Consider the following 23,146-nt stretch of genomic DNA (forward strand, 5'->3'; position numbering starts at 1 on the left):
TACGTACCTTTTATTTTTGAACGGCAACAAAAGCTTTGCTTATTGTAGTCAATGAATTCGAGAGTTTCAAGCACTTTTTTTATTAAGTTTAGTATAAATTGAGATTTACTTATACCTACTTTTTTAGCAGGTTTTGTATTAAGTTTGAACATTAATAAGTGGACTATTTTTATCTTATGTACTTAAAGTAAAAAAAAAAAATACAATAAATGTGTTAGTTCGGTGTTAAACAACAATGTTAGTATGTTGTATACTACTGGGCAACGTACGCATCGGACGGATCAATACGAGTAGTATACGACCGGCCATTGCGGATTAGTGGGTACGCTCACGCTCGTGACAATAACTACAGACAGATACATAAAAGAATTTGCGTACATCGATTTGATCCTATTATACGATTGAATTTTACTGGAAAATGATACGGTTTTTGGGCATTTGAGGCACCCCATACATGAATCAGCAAAATGTATTTAGGCGGATTTAGCGCGCGGTTAAATGCAATGCGTTTGCATTGTCGCACACCCATTTTACATCAGGCAATCTATCATAGTTAAAGCTTTGCTCCTGTCGGTGGAGTAATCGCCAATCCTCTCTTGTGCCAGTCTTTTAATTTCCTCAGACAACTCCAATTTCACGCAGGATACCCATCTCTTCCAATCCATCTGTCGAAAGCTTTTTCGAGATCAATAAAAGCTAAATGTGTGTCTAGGTTGACCTCTACTCGCCTGACTCCCTGGCCCCTTTATTTTGCCTTAACCCATATTGATTTGATCCTATGTTTCGTTCAGCTATTGGTCGTAATCGATTCTAAATAATTTTAAGTAAAATTGTTGATCCTTGTGAAAGTTGTGATGTGAAATAAGGTTTAAAGGTTGGATGTGTTTATTTTTTTTGGAATAGAGTGTTCTCTACACAATCTAATTAATGACACTATATTGTCTTACGCGGTAAACGCAGCGGTAAGGGCATTGTCATTTTCCTAACATTCCGTTGACGCGTGCGTTCAACGTATTATCCCATAACACAACCGCGCGCTTGATTGTCAATATAAAGAATTAAATGAACATAAGTATTGGTCGTATAATCGTTTCGAGTTCAAAATTCCAAAGCTTACGTATTTCAAAATATTCCAAACAGTTCCCATTCAATTTCCTCGCAAACTCGCCAAGTGCGTTTATTAAACTTCGATCAAAAGCGCCCCGAATAACTTACTCCGCAGTTTGGTTTCTCATTTCAACTTTTGTGACTGTTGGGCTCACTTTGTCTAAGACGTAATTTTGCCTATTCACTTGGGTATTTTATGTCATTCAAAACTAAGTGGTCTTTATAATATGTACAGACGTTCGATTCACGAGGTAATACTCTCGGGCCTTTTCAAGAAACAGTATAAGGCAGAATACATTACAACTTTGGCGTGGGCATATCACTTTTAAGAAACGAGCAAGTTTGAAGGTCACGGCCATGTTCTGTCTGAAATTCCATTTATGCTTGTACATTGTTGAGTGAAATATTTTTGAATGTGACTTAATTTAATACGTTTATATGTTTATAAGGAGAATACAGCTTCTGCCTGCGATTCCATTTTAATTTTTGGTTACGAACTCTTACATAAGATCTGCGGCGCTACGACCATAATCTATGTAGCGTTCATCTCTAGCATAACAATCTAAGAGAGTAAATTCGTTGTTTATATTGGTACATAGACATATATTCTTAATTAAATCCAACAGCAACTCCACAACAATGTCGCATTACAGCGCGCGGGCGAGCGTAAACCGAGAATTCAACTTCGCAACTTCCTCGAGCGTAGTACAACGCAATACTTGACGTACCTGTCACGTGTACAGTTTCGCTCAAATACACTTCTGACTTCCTCAGCATCGTATCGTATTCTTCAGCGACATTGGGTATACAACCTTATTATTGTTTTTACAAAGTTGATTTTTGTATATAGCGCGGGAGCTAAACAGCCGAATGTTGTCACATTTGACGACAATGTCGCCGAGTTCGTTCCGTTGTTTATGGGCCATAAAAAATTACTGGCGCTCGCACCCTGCCGCGGTAAATAATATTGCGATTGCAACCGCGTGGGTCTTTTGCAGCACAAGGACGTAAACGGATATAATCTAACGGTGACCTTATGACCTAGGATTTAGTTTAACTGTTAGAGACCACAGGCGCCATCTCCAAACGACGGTCGATGTGATAAACTTTATGAGACGTTAAATGTTGTTTTTCTCATTTGCCAAAGATGCAGTACGCTTTCTAACCGGACTATTTGATTGTTCCAGGTGTCTGTGCTCAGTGGTTGTGTTGCGGACGTGTACGCCGCATGCTCTAGTGCAGTGAGTGTAGTGTTGTGTGAGTGCATCGGTGTCGGCGTTCGGGACGTGGCGCCGACGCTGGCGGCGGGTCAATGCCGGTGCGCCGATGGAGCGGTGATCACGGACTGACTACGCTACAAGAGCAGCGCTGGTGAGTTGTCTTTGCTCCATTCATTTGTATTGGCAGCGGTAGCGACGCGAGAACGTTTGAGTCTTTATGTTCAAACTAAATCATTATACCCCTCAATGTGCTACCTTTGTCGTTCGTTTGTACTGCTAAATCTATACTACTGTTAGCAATAGCACCATCTAAAGGTGTATATATATATATAGGGTTCATTTAAAAATGAGAAATTCAAATTTGTTTTTTTAAATATTTATATATTATATATATCGTTGTCTAAGTACCCTCAACACAAGCCTTATTGAGCTTACTGTGGGACTTAATCAATTTGTGTACTAATGTCCTATAATATTTATTTATTTATTTAATATTTAATAGGGGCTTATTCTTTTAGAATTCACATATATTCGAAATGAACTTTCCTACTTATTAGCCTACTTATGCCTTAATTTATCGTTAAGTTATAAATTTGCATTACTCAAAGAAACGCTTATGCCCTGAAAATGGCTGTGATACCAACATCGCCTTAGAGAATACAAGTTACACTTGTCTAGATTCTGCAGAATAATAAAGTACTCTAGATTACACGCAGTAAGAAGAAATGTTTACTACGTTTTACTCGTCTTGCACGTTATCTCGTAGCATTTGACCTACATAAATACAACGTTCTGTGGACGTGCACTCAACAGTGTTATTATCAGTCACAAATCGCATAACAAGCAAACCAGTGCATTGTCATACTAGTTAGAGCTCACGGTCCAGACTAGACGGCCGGTAGTGGGCCAGCGATGGTGCGTAAGCATCTATAGTCTGTATCTTTAGGTATTTAAAAAAAGGTAAACAAAATCTACCCTCAAATGGCTCCTTAAGGCAGTTGAGGGTAGATGAAAACATTCCATGATCAAATAAAGTAGGTTTAAAGTCAGGTCGTTCAGTGACAGATCCAGGCGGTTTTATATTTGGTTGGTTAACCAATAAATATTAAAACTACCCGAAAATGTGCAAATTGTTTGTTTACCTTTTTTTAAATACCTAAAGATATAGACTATAGACGTGGCCCATTCCATAGTACCTACTTTCAACCATCGCATGGCCATCTCGCTGGTCCAGCGCTGGGCCAACGTGTAGAAGAGCCATAAAAAGACGTAAATATTTTATAAAGACAGCTTTGTTTATTTTTATTATTTAATACGTCATTGACTTTAGTCTAAATTTCATTCCGCATATGCTGGCTCTAAGCTGTTTCTTAAAATCTGTCATCTACGCTGCGGTCACCATATAGTTGTCAGAGAACTTCACACATTTGGCACATGACAACGCCCGTAGAACGTAAACGCGCATGACGCGCACGCGTGCGGGAATGAGCACTTTCCGTGCATATGTCGAAACTTAAAGAGCCATATGTACTGTAAAACGTTACACGATACACTTCGGTCCTGTTTTAATTTATCCCCACTCGTTGCGAATTTCCTATTTTCTGCACTTGTATCGTAAATAACTATATCACCCAAACAGTTACTTATTATGCCTTTTCTTTTTTTAAAGCAGTGTTCTGGCCGAGTCAGTCGTTTCGTTTTATATGACATTTCCGTAACCTGGTACAAATCGATTATATAATAATAAACGATACATTTGAAACAAAATCAAACTGACAATAAAATGAAATACGATGTGAAAAAAAGGTTATTTAATAATACAAACGTAACAACACAAACAAATATACTAGACTAATCGCTAGATTTGACAAACGATACGTCTTAGCCTCATCACCACAAACTTCAATAGTTAAAAAACTGTCATATGTGTGAACTTAGACCTCTCAGACTATAAACACTTGTCGACAGCAACTTTATTGCCTTGCAGAACAAAATGCACTATGGTACAAACTCGCAAGCGAGACAACATGTTACATACAGTGGATAGGTAGTAGAAATAGATCGCGCGTCCATCCATTCAAATCGATTCTGATTCCAATTCAATCATACCGATTGTTTTAACGCTATGGACGAAATTGGGATGTGTAAATAGAACGACATTTTTACAATTTAGATTCGTGATCGTGTCACAACAGCTTGTGAAGCTGGCGGTGTTTTGGGCAATACGAATAAACTTCAGAAATTTAAGAAAATGAGACTGTAAGGTCAGTGTGGTGAAGACCCAGATCGACCTCATCGTATCTCCTATGTGTTTTTGCTTATTTAATAAACTCGAGTAATTAAAGTAAGTCTTTTTACTATGAAGGGAAAACTTTTTGCGATGACTCAAAAACAGCTAAACTGATCATGTCCGCTATAGTTTTCATTTAATGTCTTTCTTAAGCTCTACTTCCACGATTTTTTTCATATTTTTTGGACCTATGGTTCAAAAGTTAGAGGGGGGGGGGGGCACATTTTTTTTCTTTCGGAGCGATTATCTCCGAATATATTCACTTTATCAAAAAATGTTTCTTGAAAAACCCCTATTAGTTTTAAAAGACCTTTCCAACGATACCCCACACTCTAGGGTTGAAGCGAAAAAAAAATTTCACCCCCACTTTACGTGTAGGGGAGGAACCCTAAAAAAAAAATTTTTAGATTTTATTGTACGACTTTGTCGGCTTTATTGATTTATATATCCATGCCAAATTTCAGCTTTCTAGCACTAACGACCACGGAGCAAAGCCTCTGACAGACAGACAGACAGACAGACGGACATGGCGAAACTATAAGGGTTCCTAGTTGACTACGGAACCCTAAAAAGCACCGTCTATATACAAATACGAGAGCTCTTAGAGTCGGTCTTAGCTAACTCTGCATAGTGTTTGATAGCATAGCGTGTGGAAGTGTTATTTAAACGCCATAATTTCATAGAATTTGACGTTTAAATAACACTTCCACACTCAGACAAATTTTTAAGATGCTTTTATCGTGATTTTTTTCAATCAAGTGATAGTCAGAAATTCAAAATTCGAATCGATGAAGTCACTAGAGAAAGACCTCAAGACTGCTAATAAAGTAAAGCAGCCGTATTGTGATCTAAACATGCGCTACTACTTCAACAACTCCGCTCTCTGTACCTACGGCACCTTCGTGAAGACTAGTATGATATTCTCACGACACCGCTGGTAATGGTAACACTTGTCACGGTAACATGGTCGCCAAATGACAGTCGTCAGAGCGTGTTTACGCGCGCCACGCTGTCATTAAAACACTAGCTGTTGTCGTAATCTTAACTAGCTACCTAAACTCTGTTTTAAGTAAAGTATACGATTTGATACAAGTAAAGTTTGTTTTAATGATTGTTGTTAGTTGTATGTATGTGTGCTTTTATGGTTGTTGGTTTACTATTGAGTTTTTTAATGTGTTTCTTGGTTTCACAAATATTATATTAAAAATGAAACTAGGAACTATTTTGGCACAGCAAAATTAGAATACTAATATATTTTTTTTTTTAGTAATATAAAGAGAGGAGTCACCGTAATGTTTAAATAAACACTGCCACGCCCAAATCGTTCTCGGCCTTAGGTTATGGTTTTTTGTCGAAGCAACTCTTAATAAACGAAATAAAAATTATTTTACTCCTTGTATAGCAACGACTCTCGATAAATACATATGCCAATCGATCATGCCTATTCGATTTAGAACGTTAAACAGAAGACTATGTACTAACAAACATAGAACTTTATTCTAAAATTAACGTTGTGTGACTTGCGCACTCGCAGACATACTGTAACTGCTAACTAAAATAGATATTATATTTAACGTTTCTACCTTAGATTCGGCTCCATCCCTGCTACCGAAATCAAATCAGTCATAATATTTAACGCGTCTGAATATCTCTCAGAATGTACCAATAGTTTCGTATACTGTTCCGCGGCCGACGACGCGTCCCGCCCCGTCGACGCTCGGCTGCCGACTGATTTACAAGTCAATGCCGTGATAAGCAACATGTGTTATGATAATGGGTATGCTCGCGCCGTAGCGAGCCCACCTGCTTTACTTATTACACTGAATACGGATTATATATTCTAGTAATGATGTTCGAACATGAATTAGTTAAGGGTCATTCTACTTTTTACTGCAGGTTTTTGCAATTTCAAAGAATCTTGAAATTAGTGCGTTTTAACTTACACTAGCAACTAAAACTTGATAAGCACAGAATAGGCCTCAAAATTTGTTCCTTGCCTTTTTTATTTTTAGAATTTATAGCTTATTAAATATACTTATTAAAAATATATATTAAAAACAGATAAAATATTTTTTTACCTTGGTTACAAGGTATCGTTAGTGCGGCATTAAAATGTGCTTTATATTAATATACAAATTAAAATAAAAACACTTGCTTCCGGGGACAAAAAACCCGCAGTATTAAAAAATAGAATGACCCGTTACCACTTTCGGTGCCAGGTGCCCCGTCTCTAGTACAAAATGAACACATACGTGTGCTTGGCAGTGAATGTGTTAAGCTGCTTTTTAAAAGTTTCACCTATAAACATTTTTTCTTCTTCTTTTTGCCTACAACCTACATGGATGGTGTCTACTGAAGAATAGTACATTATTGTCGAGGCTCGGAAGTAGCTACTTATTGGCTGAGGATTCGTTTTAAACGGACGACCTTGGGAGTCCATATTTAATTGATGAATCCGAAGCCAGCAAGTAGCCTTCCAGCCGAGTCATATATAGTGCCTTTCTCAAAAATGGTGCAAGAAATATAAATATAACAGAAATATTTTACAGAAGTAAACGTTCTTATTGTTTTTACGTTCATATTTTCACAGAAAACAGTAAAAACGTTTCATAAGTTCTGGCTTTGCCGCCTTTTTATTTTTTATTTATTAAAAAATAGAAGTGTATTTTTCTGCCGAAAATACACAAAATAGTCGCGGTACGGTACCAACATTATATGTATGGCTGTTCAATGGATCTATGCCTTCTTTTGATATGGCCATTTCAACTTTAGAAAAGTTTAAAAATCGACATATAATGGAATTTGTATGCAATATTGCAGTCGAGAAATCGAGACTACAATGTTTTTAACTTTTTAATTTTTAACTGATTATAAACTACGCAGTTGGCGACCTATTTTTAGGGTTCCGTAGCCAAATGGCAAAAAACGGAACCCTTATAGATTCGTCATGTCCGTCTCCGTCTGTCTGTCCCATAGAAATAGGATAGTATAGAACGACTGTCAAACTTCGAAAGTGTGGCCAAAAATGAAATGCAAGTGTGTGCGTAAATTGTCTATGTGCCAACAAAAATAGTGATGTCATGTTACAACATATTAATAATCTATCGATGTTTAACTGCTTTATCGACTACTTTTTCAAATGTGTTTGAAAAAGTTGAAAATGATAAAGTTGAACTTGTTTGAAAATGTGTTCGCAAAGAGTTGACTTACCAAAGAAAATTTGAATTTCGCGCCTTTTCCTGCTGACAAGTTGGGTTGGGTGTGTATACGCTGTGTACAAGTATACGCTGTCTTGTGTTTCCTTGTGTTGGCGGCAAAGCCGTGGAAAAGTGGTTAAAATGTAAGTACTGTGTTGAAAAGTGAAGTTTAAATTTATCGCTAAACATGTGCACCTTCAAAAAAGGTATTATAACAATCGTTATTATTTTAAGTCGGTTATAAAGGTAATATCTCTTTTGATATCTTGTGAACAACTAATTCCATACCTACTAATAAACCGACAAGTTATCGATCGAAGGTATTTTTTTTTTTTTTTTTTTTTTTTAATTTATTTAAAAGGTATTATAACAATCATTATTATTTTAAGTCTTATAACGGTTAATATCTTAATAATGTCTTGTGAACAACTAATTCCATGCCTACTAATAATATACCGACGAGTTATCGATAGTCATATGAACATTTTGTCAAGCCCTAGCGTAAAGTAACAGTTTAGGTTTTTACACAAAATATTCTAAATTATTGACTAATATGAGAAAAACTTATAATGAACTGTATAAATTGGTTTTTTACTCTTTTTATGCTGTTAATTTGATAAAATATCGTTACGAAAAGTTCGCTAGGAATATCATAATTACCTGTGAAATGAGTATTTTCCTGGGTTTTTTTGGCACTGAAACACTACAACCCGGCACACAACATGACACCATCGTTCCTAATTTACTTAATATATATTTTTCTTTTTGATTCTCTTATATTTTTCACGTTAAAAAATACGGCAATATGATTTTGGCCGCCTCGGCCGCCTTCGAACTCAAAATTGGTTACGTTTTCTCATATGTAGTCTGCCTCTTTCGCACTTATGGCTTGTTCATATACGTCATGGCTTCCCTTTCGCACACTTCATCTGTCTGTCAAGCCAAGCGACTGACATGTCTCTGGTCTGTCCGATTCTGTCACAGCCACTTTTTTCCGAAACTATAAAAGCTATACTGTTCAAACTTAGTAAGTGGATGTATTCTATGAACCGCATTAAGATGTTCACACAAAAATAGAAAAAAAAACAATAAATTTTGGGGGTTCCCCATACTTAGAACTGAAACTCAAAAAATCTTTTTTCATCAAACCCTATGTTATACGTGTGGGGTATCTATGGATAGGTCTTCAAAAATGATATTTAGGTTCCTAATATCATTTTTTTCTAAACTGAATAGTTAGCGCGAGAGACACTTCCAAAGTGGTAAAATGTGTGTCCAAAGTGGTAAAATGTTGAACAAGATCTAGCAAGTAGATTTTTTTAATACGTCTCAAATGGTACGGAACCCTTCATGCGCGAGTCCGACTCGCACTTGGCCGCTTTTTTAACTGGCGAAGTCGACTTTGCCATCCGTTTTTGAGAAAAGGTATTTTGTTGTGATAAACATGTAGCATACCCATGCTCGGGTCATAGCGTTGCCACCTGCTTTCATTATTACACTGAATACGGATGATACTTTTAGTTATGATATGTTAAGTAAGTTTAATACAACATTTTTCTTTCTAATAACCTACGTAGTGTCTACTGTCTACTGAAGAAAGATCTCTTTTTGTTATAGCAACATATGTTATGATAACTGCCTTTGTTTACCCATAGCACCTGCTTAACACACTGAATACGAATTACATGATGATACATACAAGTAATTGTATGTATCATCCGTGATATGACTGCCTGATGATGCTACTTCTCGCACTAGTGCTATAAAGTAGCCCCACATGTACTGTAAAATATTTTTTCCACATTTCAAACTGTTTCACTGCATACAAAAGATCGCTATGGCATGGTAACCACCTAGTAACAAGTCCGTCCGTAGACGCCTCTTTAGCGAGTCGGTCTGCCGCCTCGTTACCCGGTATCCCAATATACCCATTGCAAAACTATGACTGTTTTATTTGCTTGCAAGTTGGGAATCGAACGGAGTGTTCTACTTCTGATACTGAAGAAAGGCCTCTTTTCGTGATTAGCAACATTTGTTATGATAACACGTGGACAGTGCCTACTTTTATCTTGTATATACAAGTCTAATGTCGTGATAACCAGCATACCTATGCATGGCGTTGTCTTATTTATGATTACGGGCTAGTGGCGCACGCAGCGCATTACCACCTGCTTAATGGTATTGTTTGTATAAAGTTTATATTATATCTTGTATCAATAATAGGCCCATTTCAACCATTAGTGAAACCTACGTTTGCGAAACTCGATCGGGTCTTTCTTTAAAATGCTTACTAAATATAGATAACCATTCATTTTTGTTTTTAACTCGTAAAGTAGAAATGCACAGTCCCATTAATCAACATATTATACTTTCCTTTCGTTCTATGCTACAAGCAAAAATCATTAGTTTAATTAATGGTACTACCAGGATAGGGACTACTAATAACAACCTTTATTTTAACTCGAGTTCACTTTTCTAAATAGCCACAACTATAGTCTTAATTTTATCGCTCGCTAATCTCACTATTGATATTGTTCGGCATATTAGGGGTGTGGTACTCAGGTATTTCACGAAAGTGAACATATGCAAAAATGGCCTCTTCACATAACTGAATAACGACCGAAGTGGCCGATATATCAGTACACGTGGTTATTTTTATGGTAACAAAGGTGCGGTACACGATATACATTTTGCTAATTTTGGCCGTTATCGTTAATAAGTATCTATTTCACACTGATTGTGTCTGAATGCAGTTGAGTGACATACGCACAGCAAGAATATGCATTACGCATTTTCATGCTCTAGCTAATATTAGGTACATATGTACTCATGTGTTATCCCATTTTCACCAATCACAACTATCACGCTGGCACGAGCAAACTATAATTCTAACAAACCACAGTGTAGAGTGATTCTGGGTTGTATATCTTGAAAACGGCGGTTCGTTAGCCCGTCATTACCACCAATCATTGCTGGTATTTTGCCATCGTGAGCTATCTACTCGTATTATCAAAGATACATTGATTGAGTTAGATGTGTAAAATCTAAGACAATTTCGAGCTTCGAAATTGACAGGTAAACGAGATGGCGCTGTACAGCTCTCTGATTGTCAAAGGTTGACGTTTGATAATTCAGTGACCGCAAAACATATGGCGCAGTACAGCGCCATCTGTTTTGGATATCAAACTAAGGGGCACGTTTTTTTTCTTAAAGTTTACTTCTCTATTACGATCAATTCTCTTTGCTATGGGGACATTAAATGTAATGAGATTTTATCTCCCTATTACAATCAATTCTCTTTGCTATTATCTAATACCGAAAGGTGTGGCATTCTGGGTCGGGTATCTTGAAAATCACCGCTGCCATTTTCACTAATCATAACTGACATTTCAACTGACAACAAATTTATAGTCACAGCTAAGAAAGTATTCTAACGACTGATTATAATTTTTCAATATATTTTAACATTCTATACCGTATAAATTACTTTTAAGATGTATATTGTCGAAATGCTAACTCAGGATTAACTTCTTAAGCTGCTGGAAAATAGAGGAAAAATAAATTTATTTTTAATATGTATATAGTATATAGAGCTGAAATCTCTTAGCGCCAAGTTTAGTATGTCTTGAATAAAGAATGAATTTTCTTAAACCAGCATGGTTTTCGTCATTCGTTGAAATCTTTGTAGTTTTCAATAATCCTCTTCATCTTCTTCTTCTTCCTCGCGTTGTCCCGGCATTTTGCCACGGTTCATGAGAGCCTGGGGTCCGCTTGGAAACTAATCCCGAGAATTGGCGTAGGCACTAGTTAAACTAGAGGCCTTATTGGGATTAGCCCGGTTACCTCACGATGTTTTTCTTCTTCACCGAAAAGCGACTGGTGAATATCAAATGTTCGTACAGAAGTTCCGAAAAACTCATCGGTACGAGCAGGGGTTTGAACCCGCGACCTCCGGATTGCAAGTCATACGCTCTTACCGCTAGGCCAACAGCGCTTTTGTCCCCTTCATCAAATTTATTGATACTATTTTATGTAAAACTCTCAAACCAAAGTTTTGGTGCTTTTTCTTTTAAATAGCTTTGGCTCTTGACTGTATATTGACAACATCAAACCAAGAATTAATGGCTCTTGTATAAAAACTTGAAGTCTCAAACCAAAGTTTTAGTGCTTCTTTTTTAAAATAACTTTAGCTCTTGACTGTATATTGAAAACATCAAACCAAGAATTAATCGCTCTTGCCTAAAAACTTAAAAGTCTCAAAGGAAAATTTTGGTGCTTCTTCTTTGGAATTTGGTAATATTTTTGGTTTGAGGTAGAGTTACTCAAGATAAAACCGTTTTTTAAGAGCGTGCTATATCTCTTTCTAAGACTTTTTTTTCTTGCGGCGAATAATTAATATCTTAACTTAAATCACTACCATTCGCTTTAAAAATGTGTAAAGAGAAAACTAAATAATTTTTATTCTCCTTTAAAAAATTATGTTGTTTTTAACTCAAGACTTATTTATTGGACTAAGCAATTTATTATTTTATTTAAGCAACCGTGCGCAAGAGAGTTTTGCGTTTTGAATTAAGATATCTTTTTTATCTGTGTAAGTTTCGTTAGACGAATGTCAGGCAAAAGGACATACGCTCAAAACGTGAGCTTATTCGTACCTACGTACTTAACAAAATATATATCACAACTAATCGCAGCTTATCAAACAGCTTAACATATCTAATCAATCAACTAGAATACGTATCAAATTGCTCTTAATTAAGTCTTTGGAGTTAAACTAATTACTAATAACGGCTTAGCAACAGTTCGCTCCAGTTCGACTTTAAAGTCTGTTGTATCTCGTGAAGCCCAAACGTAGTATAATCGTTATATATCTCACGCTTATACGACTTTTCGTGTCCGCGTAGCAATTGTCTCGAGGACGGAGCGCGTACTACTGAGACTTAATTAATAAAGATGGTTCCAATTACTTTTGGGATTCTTGTTTTAAGTGAAGTTATTCTAAGGGCTTTGAATCTGAAATTATTCTTGATTATAGCTTTTATTTACCCGTAGGCGGCACAGTTAAATTTATTCAATAAATATACATAGAATTGATTTAAGTATGTGTATCACATAGTTTCGGAGAAGTTTGTTTGGAGAAATTATTTATAGAATAACTATTTTTGTTAGGGCAGGATTGAATTCGTATCCTGTCTTGCTAGTGGCAGATTTCTTAGCTTGTCGACATAGTTGGCATCAGTCGAATACGGCTTCATAATTATAACATCTACTAACGTCAGCTGATGAAAACAAGAAAAACTTCTTACCGTCGATTCATAGAGGAAGTGTCTTATTCAAACACCCAGCAATTGGAACCATCTCAAATTCTAAATCAAATGTCACATATTTTCTAAAAATCCAAGGTGATCGCCTAAAATTTGCATCTCAAATAAATATTATTTTCCCACGATCGAAACGCCAACGAAATCACACGTGCGTTCAATAAAAATTGTAACGATCTAAATATAAAAGACTTCCATCGGTATTTACTTTGATTTATTCCACCTTGAACGCGAGGCAAGGTCAATGGCAAACGACGTAACAGCACTAGAACTAGCACTACACAATGCAGATCTTGGAACTGGGCGGTCCATGATCGATATTGTTGTGATTGTGATCTAGGCGTTGTGTAATATTGGGCGGCTTTGCGAATACGTATCAAATAAAAAGGTCAGTGCCAGTCATATGGAACTCTACATAGTATCGTTAAGAGCTGAATTTCTTACAATTAAGAGTTTTATTCATTGTTCTAGCGTTCTAGATCTAGTAGACATTTAGAGAAAACGTGTTTTTTTTTCATTTCGTGGGCTACATCGTATTCTGCGAGACATTAATTTTCGTGGTGCTGCTCGTTTTAGTATAAAAATGAATGAAAAGTTCTTATCATATTTACCTGTTTTTAAAAACGGAAATCACCTTGCTACCATTAGCGAACCTCAACATACAGCAAGTTTTACCCTTAGCTACAGGTGAAAAGGGAATAATAATAAATAATGGCGATGTACATCAAATATATTTTATACGACAGTCACACATTTTTTTTCGCGAGCTCGTATTAATATCAAAATCAAATCGAATAATCAGCAGAATACACCTATGACATAAAAATGCAATGAACGAAATAATTTTCATATTTTGGAGCGAGAGCTTGACTAGCTAGGGTTGATTGAAGAAACGCTGTTGGTATGATTGAACCCGGTGAGCCTCAGGTGGTGAAATGAAATGCAGCATTAAAACAAAAATTAAAAATAACCGTTGCTGTATGTCTACGCGACTTTGTACTGACCTATTTACTAATCCAAGAACCCAGGATAGAAGCCTGGGTGTCCTTAGGTGCAAGCTGCGTCTCGGCGGAGGTCGCGCCCTTGAGGATCCGGCCCACTTTTAACCCGCCGACCTTTATTGACCTATTTGGGTACTTGTTTTCGCTATTTCAAGCGTTACACAGCCGGTATTTAGGTGAACTAATAGCTGAAAAAGATGCACGCCAAATTATGCATACATACATTTTTTTATCTGTTCGCAATGGAATTCTTATATACTCGTAATACTATTACGTATTTGATTTGAGCCGTGTGTTTTTGAGATATAATTTAGCCCTGGCATCATTAGAACATTTAAGATGCCTAAGCCTTGTGACAAATAATAATAGTTTGACGAAATTCTGAGCTACTTTCGGTCACTAGTTTTTACAATAATTTCACTACTTACGAAACCTGTACTAGAATTGACTATTATACCGATGTATCTGAATCATTTCAACGTGTATAAGATGTAAATATATTTTAGAACACCCCGCCAAGTTCGAGTACATAATCTTCCAACGTTTAGCTTTCAACCTTACTTGATTGCTTAAGAACTTCAGCTATTTTGTTTAGTACTTATATATTGGTATTGTATCATAAGAATAACACTCAACAAGCCTTCTTTTTGCCCTAGGTAAACTATGCGCCGTAAGATCGACAGAGCGGCTTGCCAACGCCCCTAATGACTTTATAGTGAGTAGCCATCCTTAATGGTTCCTACATTACATTTTATTAATTCCGTTCTTGACTAAAGGTCATGCTGCTATATTTGATGTTCATTATTTAGATGTGAACACATCGTAAATGCCTATAACGACAAAGTTAATGTAGCTATCATCAATTTATAACAAATTTTATGTATGTATGTGTTAATTTAATTAAAGTAATGTATGTATGTAATTAATTTTTTTTCTCTGAACTCTCCATCGGCTCACAAACCTCCTCAAGGTTTTGCCTACGATGGGTCTTGTATTAAATTATAGACTAAGTTGTTTGATTATTCAAAAAATAAAAAATAAACAAAAAAATTGTTTGACTAGTACAATATCTTTTATCGCTGATTAGTTTGTCTGTGAAATTGGTATGCTCGCCTGAGCCCAATCATTTTGGTTTTTCAGTGTTGAAAGGATAGTGTACGTCTACTATATATGTGTCTCAGCTTCCTTACATTTGAGTACTTATATTATAACATGACTACTGATACACTGACATTGTTAAACGTCAAGAAGGATTTCTATATTCAGTAGAACCACATTGTCGGCAAACTAGCAATCTGATTTAATTCATAAGATATGATAAGCTAGTTCGGGGTTTATTACACAGTAGCTTACTATGTGTGTAAAACCCCTAACTTGCAACTCGCGCTGTGTAACTTGCCTGCAACATTCAAAATCCGTCTATCAGCGACGATGTCAGTGTCACAACTGTATATTTATTGATCAACGACGCCAGGTATTATTTCCTTTACCTGAAGTCATACAAACTGACAGACGACATCAACTCGCGAGCTGAACCCCTCGTTACTCATTAACGATATCATAACGTTTATTGTTTACTCCTCATTGAATAACCGTAACTTCTGTATAACGACACATCGTCATCGTCTCATTACTGCAGTTCATCTTAGTACTGTTGTAGTTGTAGCGTAGTGCGCAAATGGTTGCATAATTATAAATATTATTGTGCATATACGTATTAACATATCAAACATACGTGATGGTCGACGGGTAAAGGTTCCTATTGGCGGTCGGCGCTTGCGTTGCGTAGCCCCACGTTATTATTGGAGCGTTGTTAAGAAATACCGTAAGCGCCAACAGTCATAAGGTACCTTTATCTGCGTAACGTCACTATTTGCAAACTATGTGTCAGAATGAATGTAAACAAAGTACGAAAATTTTGTTTATAGTCATTATAAGTTGACGATTCACCGGACTTCGTTTTGTTCAAGTCAAATGTTTACTCTTTGATATTGCACGCATATATATGTAATTCATGCAATGAACGACTCACAAGTTAGATTAAAAATAAACAAAATATGCTATCATTAAAACAACAATGCTACAATTAAAAAAATATTTGACGTTGGGGATTATGATAAGTGATAACTTATCCAGGCTTATACTATTCTCATAAAATTGTACTATGAACTATATTATAATAATAAATGCAAACGTATTTGTTGAAGACAGTCTTGTCTATCGTTGCATAGTGGCACACTGAATATTGGGTGGGAAATATCCTCCGTATCAGTGACTCGAAGTTTAAATTCATTGTTTATCCAGTGGCGGGTGACGTATCCATACCCGCTTTTTCTCACATGTCCTCTCTTGTCCTTACATTGTTTCACTGCTTTCTGAAACTTAATGTGACAATATCTCAAAACATACTATTACTATACTATAAAATGAAACAATAAGATACATCAGAAGGGTCCATAAATGCAACCACATTTCTTGTAAACTTCGAGACTTGCCTATACTATATTGGCATAGTGGCACACTTCGAAATGGGAAATCTCTCCTGCTCGAGTGAAGCTACGCCTGTCGAAGCTCGACCGTTGTTATCGAGTGACGTAACCATATACACACGCACCCGGTTCTCACATATATCGCTCGTGTCTTCACATTATTGCTCTTTCGGAAATTTAATGTTGGACTAATATGCCAAAATTATTATTACTTTTAGATGATTTTCTGTTCTCAACTGTCGATTGTGTAGTTGAAATACTATAATTTGCTCTCAAACCATTTGCAAACAGAAAGTTTGCATAAATCTTGTGTTATCGCTCCTGGCAACAATTCAAGCAAGAGTCAGGGTTAATGTGGTAACCAAATCAATATAAATTTTATAGGTTAAGTAACTTGGGTCTTGACTAAAAATGTGTCACTAACACTAATACATAATAATAATTATTTCTATAAAATTTTGATCACGTATATTATTTCTAAATAGCAGATGCAATCCTAGTTTACGATCAAATATCGTACAGCTTCGTTATCGTATTTGATAAATCTGGTCAATAATTAAACATAGAAAATACAACAAGAGTCATGATATCTGAGAGAGTCAGAGACCTACTAGTCTTAGTAATAAGATTGGTGCAAATTTATTTTGTTATATATGCTATAATAATCCTAATTGCCATAACTTATATTTGGGGACGTTTAGCCAAAACTGGCTATGAAGTTGCCATAAAGTTGGGGTAAATCCCAATATTAGACCAGCGGGTAACCCTGCGTTTATTGTACAAAAGCGGAAACCAAAATTTTATCACTGGCATTGAAATAAGCTTGGAAATAATGAAAGCTTGTATCATCTTTGGCCAAGATTCTTGGCACGTAGCAAAGCATTCATTGAATAAGATTTTATGAAGATCTAGGTCGAATAGCCCTTTAGATATTAGGGAAATAAAACCTAGAGCACATTAAACAAGATTGAAGACAATTATTTAGTTCGGAATTTCTAGGACCACAAATTATCCTGTATTTTAGGGTTTCTTAGCCAACATGGCAATTAAGGAACCATTATAGTTTTATACCAAACTATTTGACTAAATTTGTTAAATTGAAATGAAGCGACCCAGAAGCGAATTATTAGTCTATGTTTAAATGACTGTACATATTCTTTCGTATCAAGTGTCGATTTAAAATGAGACGATATTATGTACGAGCATTTTACTGTTACTAGTCAACGGGCGATTTGAACGAAAACTAACATACTTGTGTGTTGTGTTACAGGTGACGCGCTGCGGAGTGTGGTCAAAGCGGCTCTGCCGCTTTAAATGGACAAACGGAAGATGCTGCCAAAGAGAGCGCGTATGGATAGCATGCGGGGGCCCATTGCCAACGGACCCCTGCAGTCGAGGTCAGTCCAATATGTTTTAATGTGGCTTTCGTAGTTATCCTTTACCTTAAACCGCTGAGTTGAGTCTCGAAATAGGAATAATTATAATACGGTATTGTCAGAAAAGTTTTACTGAGTCAATGAATGTAAGAAATCCGTTTAAAAGTCAATAACTTACATACGTTGTGTACGAGTAGTATATGTTGGAATGTCCTATCTTTTACCTTTCAAAGTCTAAACTCAAGATGTAGCCTAGTAGGCTATGGGTCGTGGCTATTTACACAATGGGTCGTGTTTCTGTACGCCGCGCCAGCTCCCGAAGTCGAACAAACGTGCCAACTCCCACAAAGCTCCGTCCATCTTATTGGGTTCACTCAACTTATTCTTTTCCGCGCTAATCCTATTTGGTTTCCATCAAAACTTGCCCGAAGGGGTTGCCCCGCCCCCCGCCCCCCTCTTTGTTTGCAACCAAATCTGTTTTCGTCTGCCCCGGCGAAAGTTTCCTCCAACTCTGGAAAACTCTGCGTCCCCCGCTCGGAATTACTTTCTCGTTTCCCGGAACTTTCTCTCGGTAATAATAATAATTCTCCGCTATGACGAAAGTTTAAATTATTAGTTTAATCGCACTGGCTTGCTTTAATTATTCGGGGGTGTTTTGGGGAGGCCGTGATTAGGCAAGTTCTCTCGGCTCGTCAGACAACTTGGTTTGCCGGCCGATTTAATTTGCCACTCAATTTGGCTCCGTTCTCTGAACTGTAGTGTCAATAGTCCGTTGTAGATTTGGGTACGACCCTAACTTAAAGATCGGATTGAAATAAAAATAAGGCAATTTCAATTCTTTATTGAACTAGACTTAGGTTGACGGTTGACTTTTCTCGATAGGCTCCAATTGCCTTTTGCGCTGTAAATTTAACATTTATTATAAACCAAACTATATGATTTTATAATAAAATTAGATAGATAGATAAATCATTTATTTGGCAGCTGCAAAAACACACAATATAAAGTTTAAATCATCATAAAGAACACAAATTATTACAGGAACAAAATAAAAATAGCACAAAAGAAAATTGAGAAAACAAAATAGGCATAATTAATAATTACAGATACTTTTAATTTACTCGGTTCATTTGATGCATATCTTGCAGTCTGTCTTTATTTGAGCGTAATCACGTACACCTCACCTGGTCCGATAACACGTATCAAAAAGACCTTGATTTCGCGGCGCGGTCATCGACATTAAAACTTAATTCATGTATTAATATATACCCCAACTCACATATAAACAGTATTATAATGCAATTTATGACGCAATGTCTGACTCGCGCGGCCTCAACTACGAATAGAAGGATAACTTCAACAAAACAATCTAACTTTTCACTGGCATTTCATTACAGTACGTAGTGGCCCACATGTTTTGGAACTACCACGTAACTATTATTAAAATTTGAAACTTAACTTAGAGGGAAAAGGGCATAGGTATATAAATATTTGAGAGCCAAACTAGATGTCAATCCAATAGCTTACAGAATCGAATGCTTCCGGTAAACTAGTATATAATAATATAACTGCACTCACGAATCACTATAATAATTGCCTTCGATCCCTTTGTTTGAAATAAAATTATTGAAAGTAACGATGTAATGATTGTCAGATTTTCATTAATTAGTCATAATTCTGAAACCGTTAACTTTTCAGGATTTTCGTAAGGTTATCCTATGGATAGGATAGGTTAGGTTAGGTTTTTTTTATGGCAACCCTGAAAAGTTACGCGTTTCTGAGAAAAAACAAATTATGACTTGACGAAAATGTGGACAAACAATACATTATGACTTAAACCTTTATGGGAAACAATAGAGACCCTAATTGCGTATTAAATATACTCTCTGGATCTCAGTCGCGTTCGCCTACTACATCCATAAACCGACTCGCGCGTGCTCGGCCAAGCGATGGGAACACACCTGCATAGTTATACGTTCCAAAGTTAGCGGAGACCTCTGCCTCGGGTATTATACTAATTTCATGAATGCTTGCAATAAAATAGTTGCAGTTATCCGCGCGTGTGCTAAACTTTCCTCACACGGAATTATGTGATTACTGCCGATCATCTTTTTGTTGTACAGTTATATACTCGTAGGTAGTTTTAATATATTGTGCAACAAAAATAAAAAAGATTAGTATTATTAACTGTGCCAATTAATCGAGCTCTTGAATACTAATCAAAATGTATCGGAGGTCAGAATGCTGCTTGAGCTATTTAAGCACGGTTTATCTTGTCATAATTATAGGACACATACATTTCTTGGTATGAAGTGTCTTCGGTAGCTCATAATTCAATTTATTTCGCCTTACATTGCCGACGTAACTGTGTAGTATTGCATACCTATTACACTACTGCTACTGTTATAATTATACGATGAATCACTGCACCACTACATACAGACGACGGCAAACTTACGTCAACAATGTTGTACCTTTTTCCCTGGTAATAAGGCGAAGGTATATTTGACGTCACATACATGTCGTTTAATTATGCTATTCATTCAACTTGCGGTTCCCTCCTGCTCTCGACCGTCCAAAGCATTAACATGCGTTAACTCGTCAAGCCTTTGGCTTTCATTCAATTTACTAATGATTTCAATTCTGAATATGACGTTTATATCATTTTCATGAGATATCCCGGTCGTATTTTGTATGCTTTGTAACCTTTAGTATTTGATAATTGCGTTTATTACTTCGCGTAGATTTTGCACCGGAGTATATTTCGATAAAATGTATCCTTATGTAGGTCGGCGTTGGCATGATCCGTTTATCATTCGGATTGCGTCTGTAATGATTTACGGCTACGCGGAGACGTCAGTCGTGATGACATTTTATTTTTGATTGTAAAGGGCATCTCCACAGTAAATTTAGTGTTGCATCTTGTGTATACCTTCGCCTTAATTCTTGATTTCGAACTGGCTTTAATTAATGACAATGGAAATTATTTACAATTTCTTTAAAAAAAAAAGTAACTATCTTATTCTATGTTCATTGAAATCGCCTATATCAAAGGCCAAAATCAAGATTACAAGGATTGGATGCGAAGGAATATTTTGCTAGTCTGTGCGGATAGAGAAGAGTCGTGGAATGTATGTGAACCAATACATTCTATGACTCTTCTGTTTCCGCACAGACTCAATAAAAAGGTCTGATTATATACCTATGATTGATAATTTAAAATCGCTTATCTTTTCAACCATACACACTGTGTCTGTTCTCTTTACTGCCCATTGGCGGATCATAAGTATTATGTATATCTACATACCTTTTTAATAAGGATTACGAATTGTCACTTAACATTGGTAACAAACTTGTACGGATTTACAAGAATATGGGCGTGTTTTCCTGAGTTAGCATAATGTATGGGACCCAATTAGTTCTTCCGCACTTTGTCAAAGCGTTTAAAGAATAGGGATGTTTCTGTATTTAAAATAAATTATTTCACACCATGCGCGAAATAAAGCGCCACATGATTATTAGGAAAAACAGCTGGATGTATATTTTGCCACAATTTCAATTTGATAAACCGGATAGAACTAAAAAATTGATATAAATGTCAATATTGGCAAATCGTTTTGACAGTTCTAAACAAAACACTGATATTTGACTAGTAGGAGAATACCCTATTACAACTCCCTCTTACACTATACTACGTTGCTTATTATATAAGTATTTCTGTTAAACGCTTTATGTTGTATTTGCAGGCCGCTGGTGGCGTTGTTGGACGGACGGGACTGCACCGTCGAGATGCCGATACTGAAGGACGTAGCGACGGTCGCGTTTTGCGACGCGCAGTCCACCTCCGAGATACACGAGAAGGTACGTGTCAAGACATTTTAAACCTGCCTTACCCGAGGCAATATGCGTTGCGGCCGCGCGTGCATTTGCGTCGGCCTATTGTCATTGTGTATTTGCTAAGCTGGGACGGCTGAGATGATGTGTTGATAATCCAGTAAGCCAAGAAGGCTTTGCAATCATACATGATTGACTTCTCAATCAGGTTCACTAATGTACAGTAAAGGTATGCTTTTGCTTAACTGTTTGGGATTGTCGTTGTTTAGCAACCCAATAATTAACATATAGCATACTGGCACGAAACAAGCTATTTTGGACACTCGGAAGCGACGAATGGACAAATTTAAAAGGCTTTCAAGTTTCATTGTAGTACCCTAGTCTAGCGAATGGAAGTTTTCCATTTGCCCGCGCTAAACAATCGCTTCCTCACAGCTGGCGTGAAAATCTGAATAGCGTGAATGAAATCTGTAAAACGAATGACACCAATCATCGACGGTCGTGCGACTTGACATCCTGTCATAACAACCAACTAATATTTTGGCTTGAGCTTGTGCGGCGGTAATCTTCAAATGTTTTGACACCGTTATGGATGGTGATTGGTGATGCAGAACGCCAATATAATCCAAGTTCGGCCTTGCCCTGCCACATTTGGGCTAACGCTAGACAATTTCCATAATGTTTATTTTTAAAAACCTTTTCTCATGTAAATACTTTTATCCCTAGATTAATGTAGGTATTAAGTAAATGTTAGGTAAGTGTAAAAAATATACTTGTAAAATTAAACTACGCATATGTATAAGGAACGCAGAAATAAATACACACCTATGATTAACCTAGATTACGTAACAGTTATGTTACAAGGGTCGCCGTCATCATGGGTCAATATTAAAATTATCATTTTTTGCTGTCCCAAAGCTAATACTGCAAGTATATTGAACGGAAAGTGTTGCTATAGGTATATTTTCATTATATATGTTATAATTAAAAATATACCTTTGTTTCTTAAGCATGTATTGTTTTTGATGAAACGTGTTGACGCGCACCGCACGGCACTGTTTTTCTTACGACTCTAGGATACCTCCATATATCTGGTTTGTTTATTTATCTACATTTAATTAACGATACAAAAGTATATTATTTGGGATTCGATCTCAATCGGTAGGTCTACTGGACACAGAACTGTGTTTTTGATAAACAAAAGTTATTTATTTAAACGACGTGTTTTGGTATAGTGACTACGACATTTGTATTTTTTATTGATACTGGAATCAGGAACATAATTTACAAAAGATGGTCAATAACATATTT

General features: G+C 36.5%; 1 protein-coding gene across 4 annotated transcripts in view; it reads left to right on the forward strand.

The window, feature by feature from the left end:
* Nucleotides 1–23,146, forward strand: part of LOC133529508 (C-terminal-binding protein) — a 106,677-nt gene that overhangs the window by 74,048 nt on the left and 9,483 nt on the right. For 3 of the 4 annotated variants that reach the window (XM_061867230.1, XM_061867231.1, XM_061867232.1), the window contains exons 3-6: nt 2,295–2,478; nt 14,793–14,851; nt 17,896–18,022; nt 21,748–21,862. In XM_061867230.1, coding sequence (XP_061723214.1) covers nt 17,940–18,022; nt 21,748–21,862 — 198 coding nt within the window. In that variant the 5' untranslated portion in view covers nt 2,295–2,478; nt 14,793–14,851; nt 17,896–17,939. The remainder of the gene's footprint in view (nt 1–2,294; nt 2,479–14,792; nt 14,852–17,895; nt 18,023–21,747; nt 21,863–23,146) is intronic. The other variant, XM_061867233.1, reaches the window with a different exon arrangement.

The sequence above is a fragment of the Cydia pomonella genome, chromosome 21, assembly GCF_033807575.1.
Source record: "Cydia pomonella isolate Wapato2018A chromosome 21, ilCydPomo1, whole genome shotgun sequence".
NCBI lineage: Eukaryota > Metazoa > Arthropoda > Insecta > Lepidoptera > Tortricidae > Cydia > Cydia pomonella.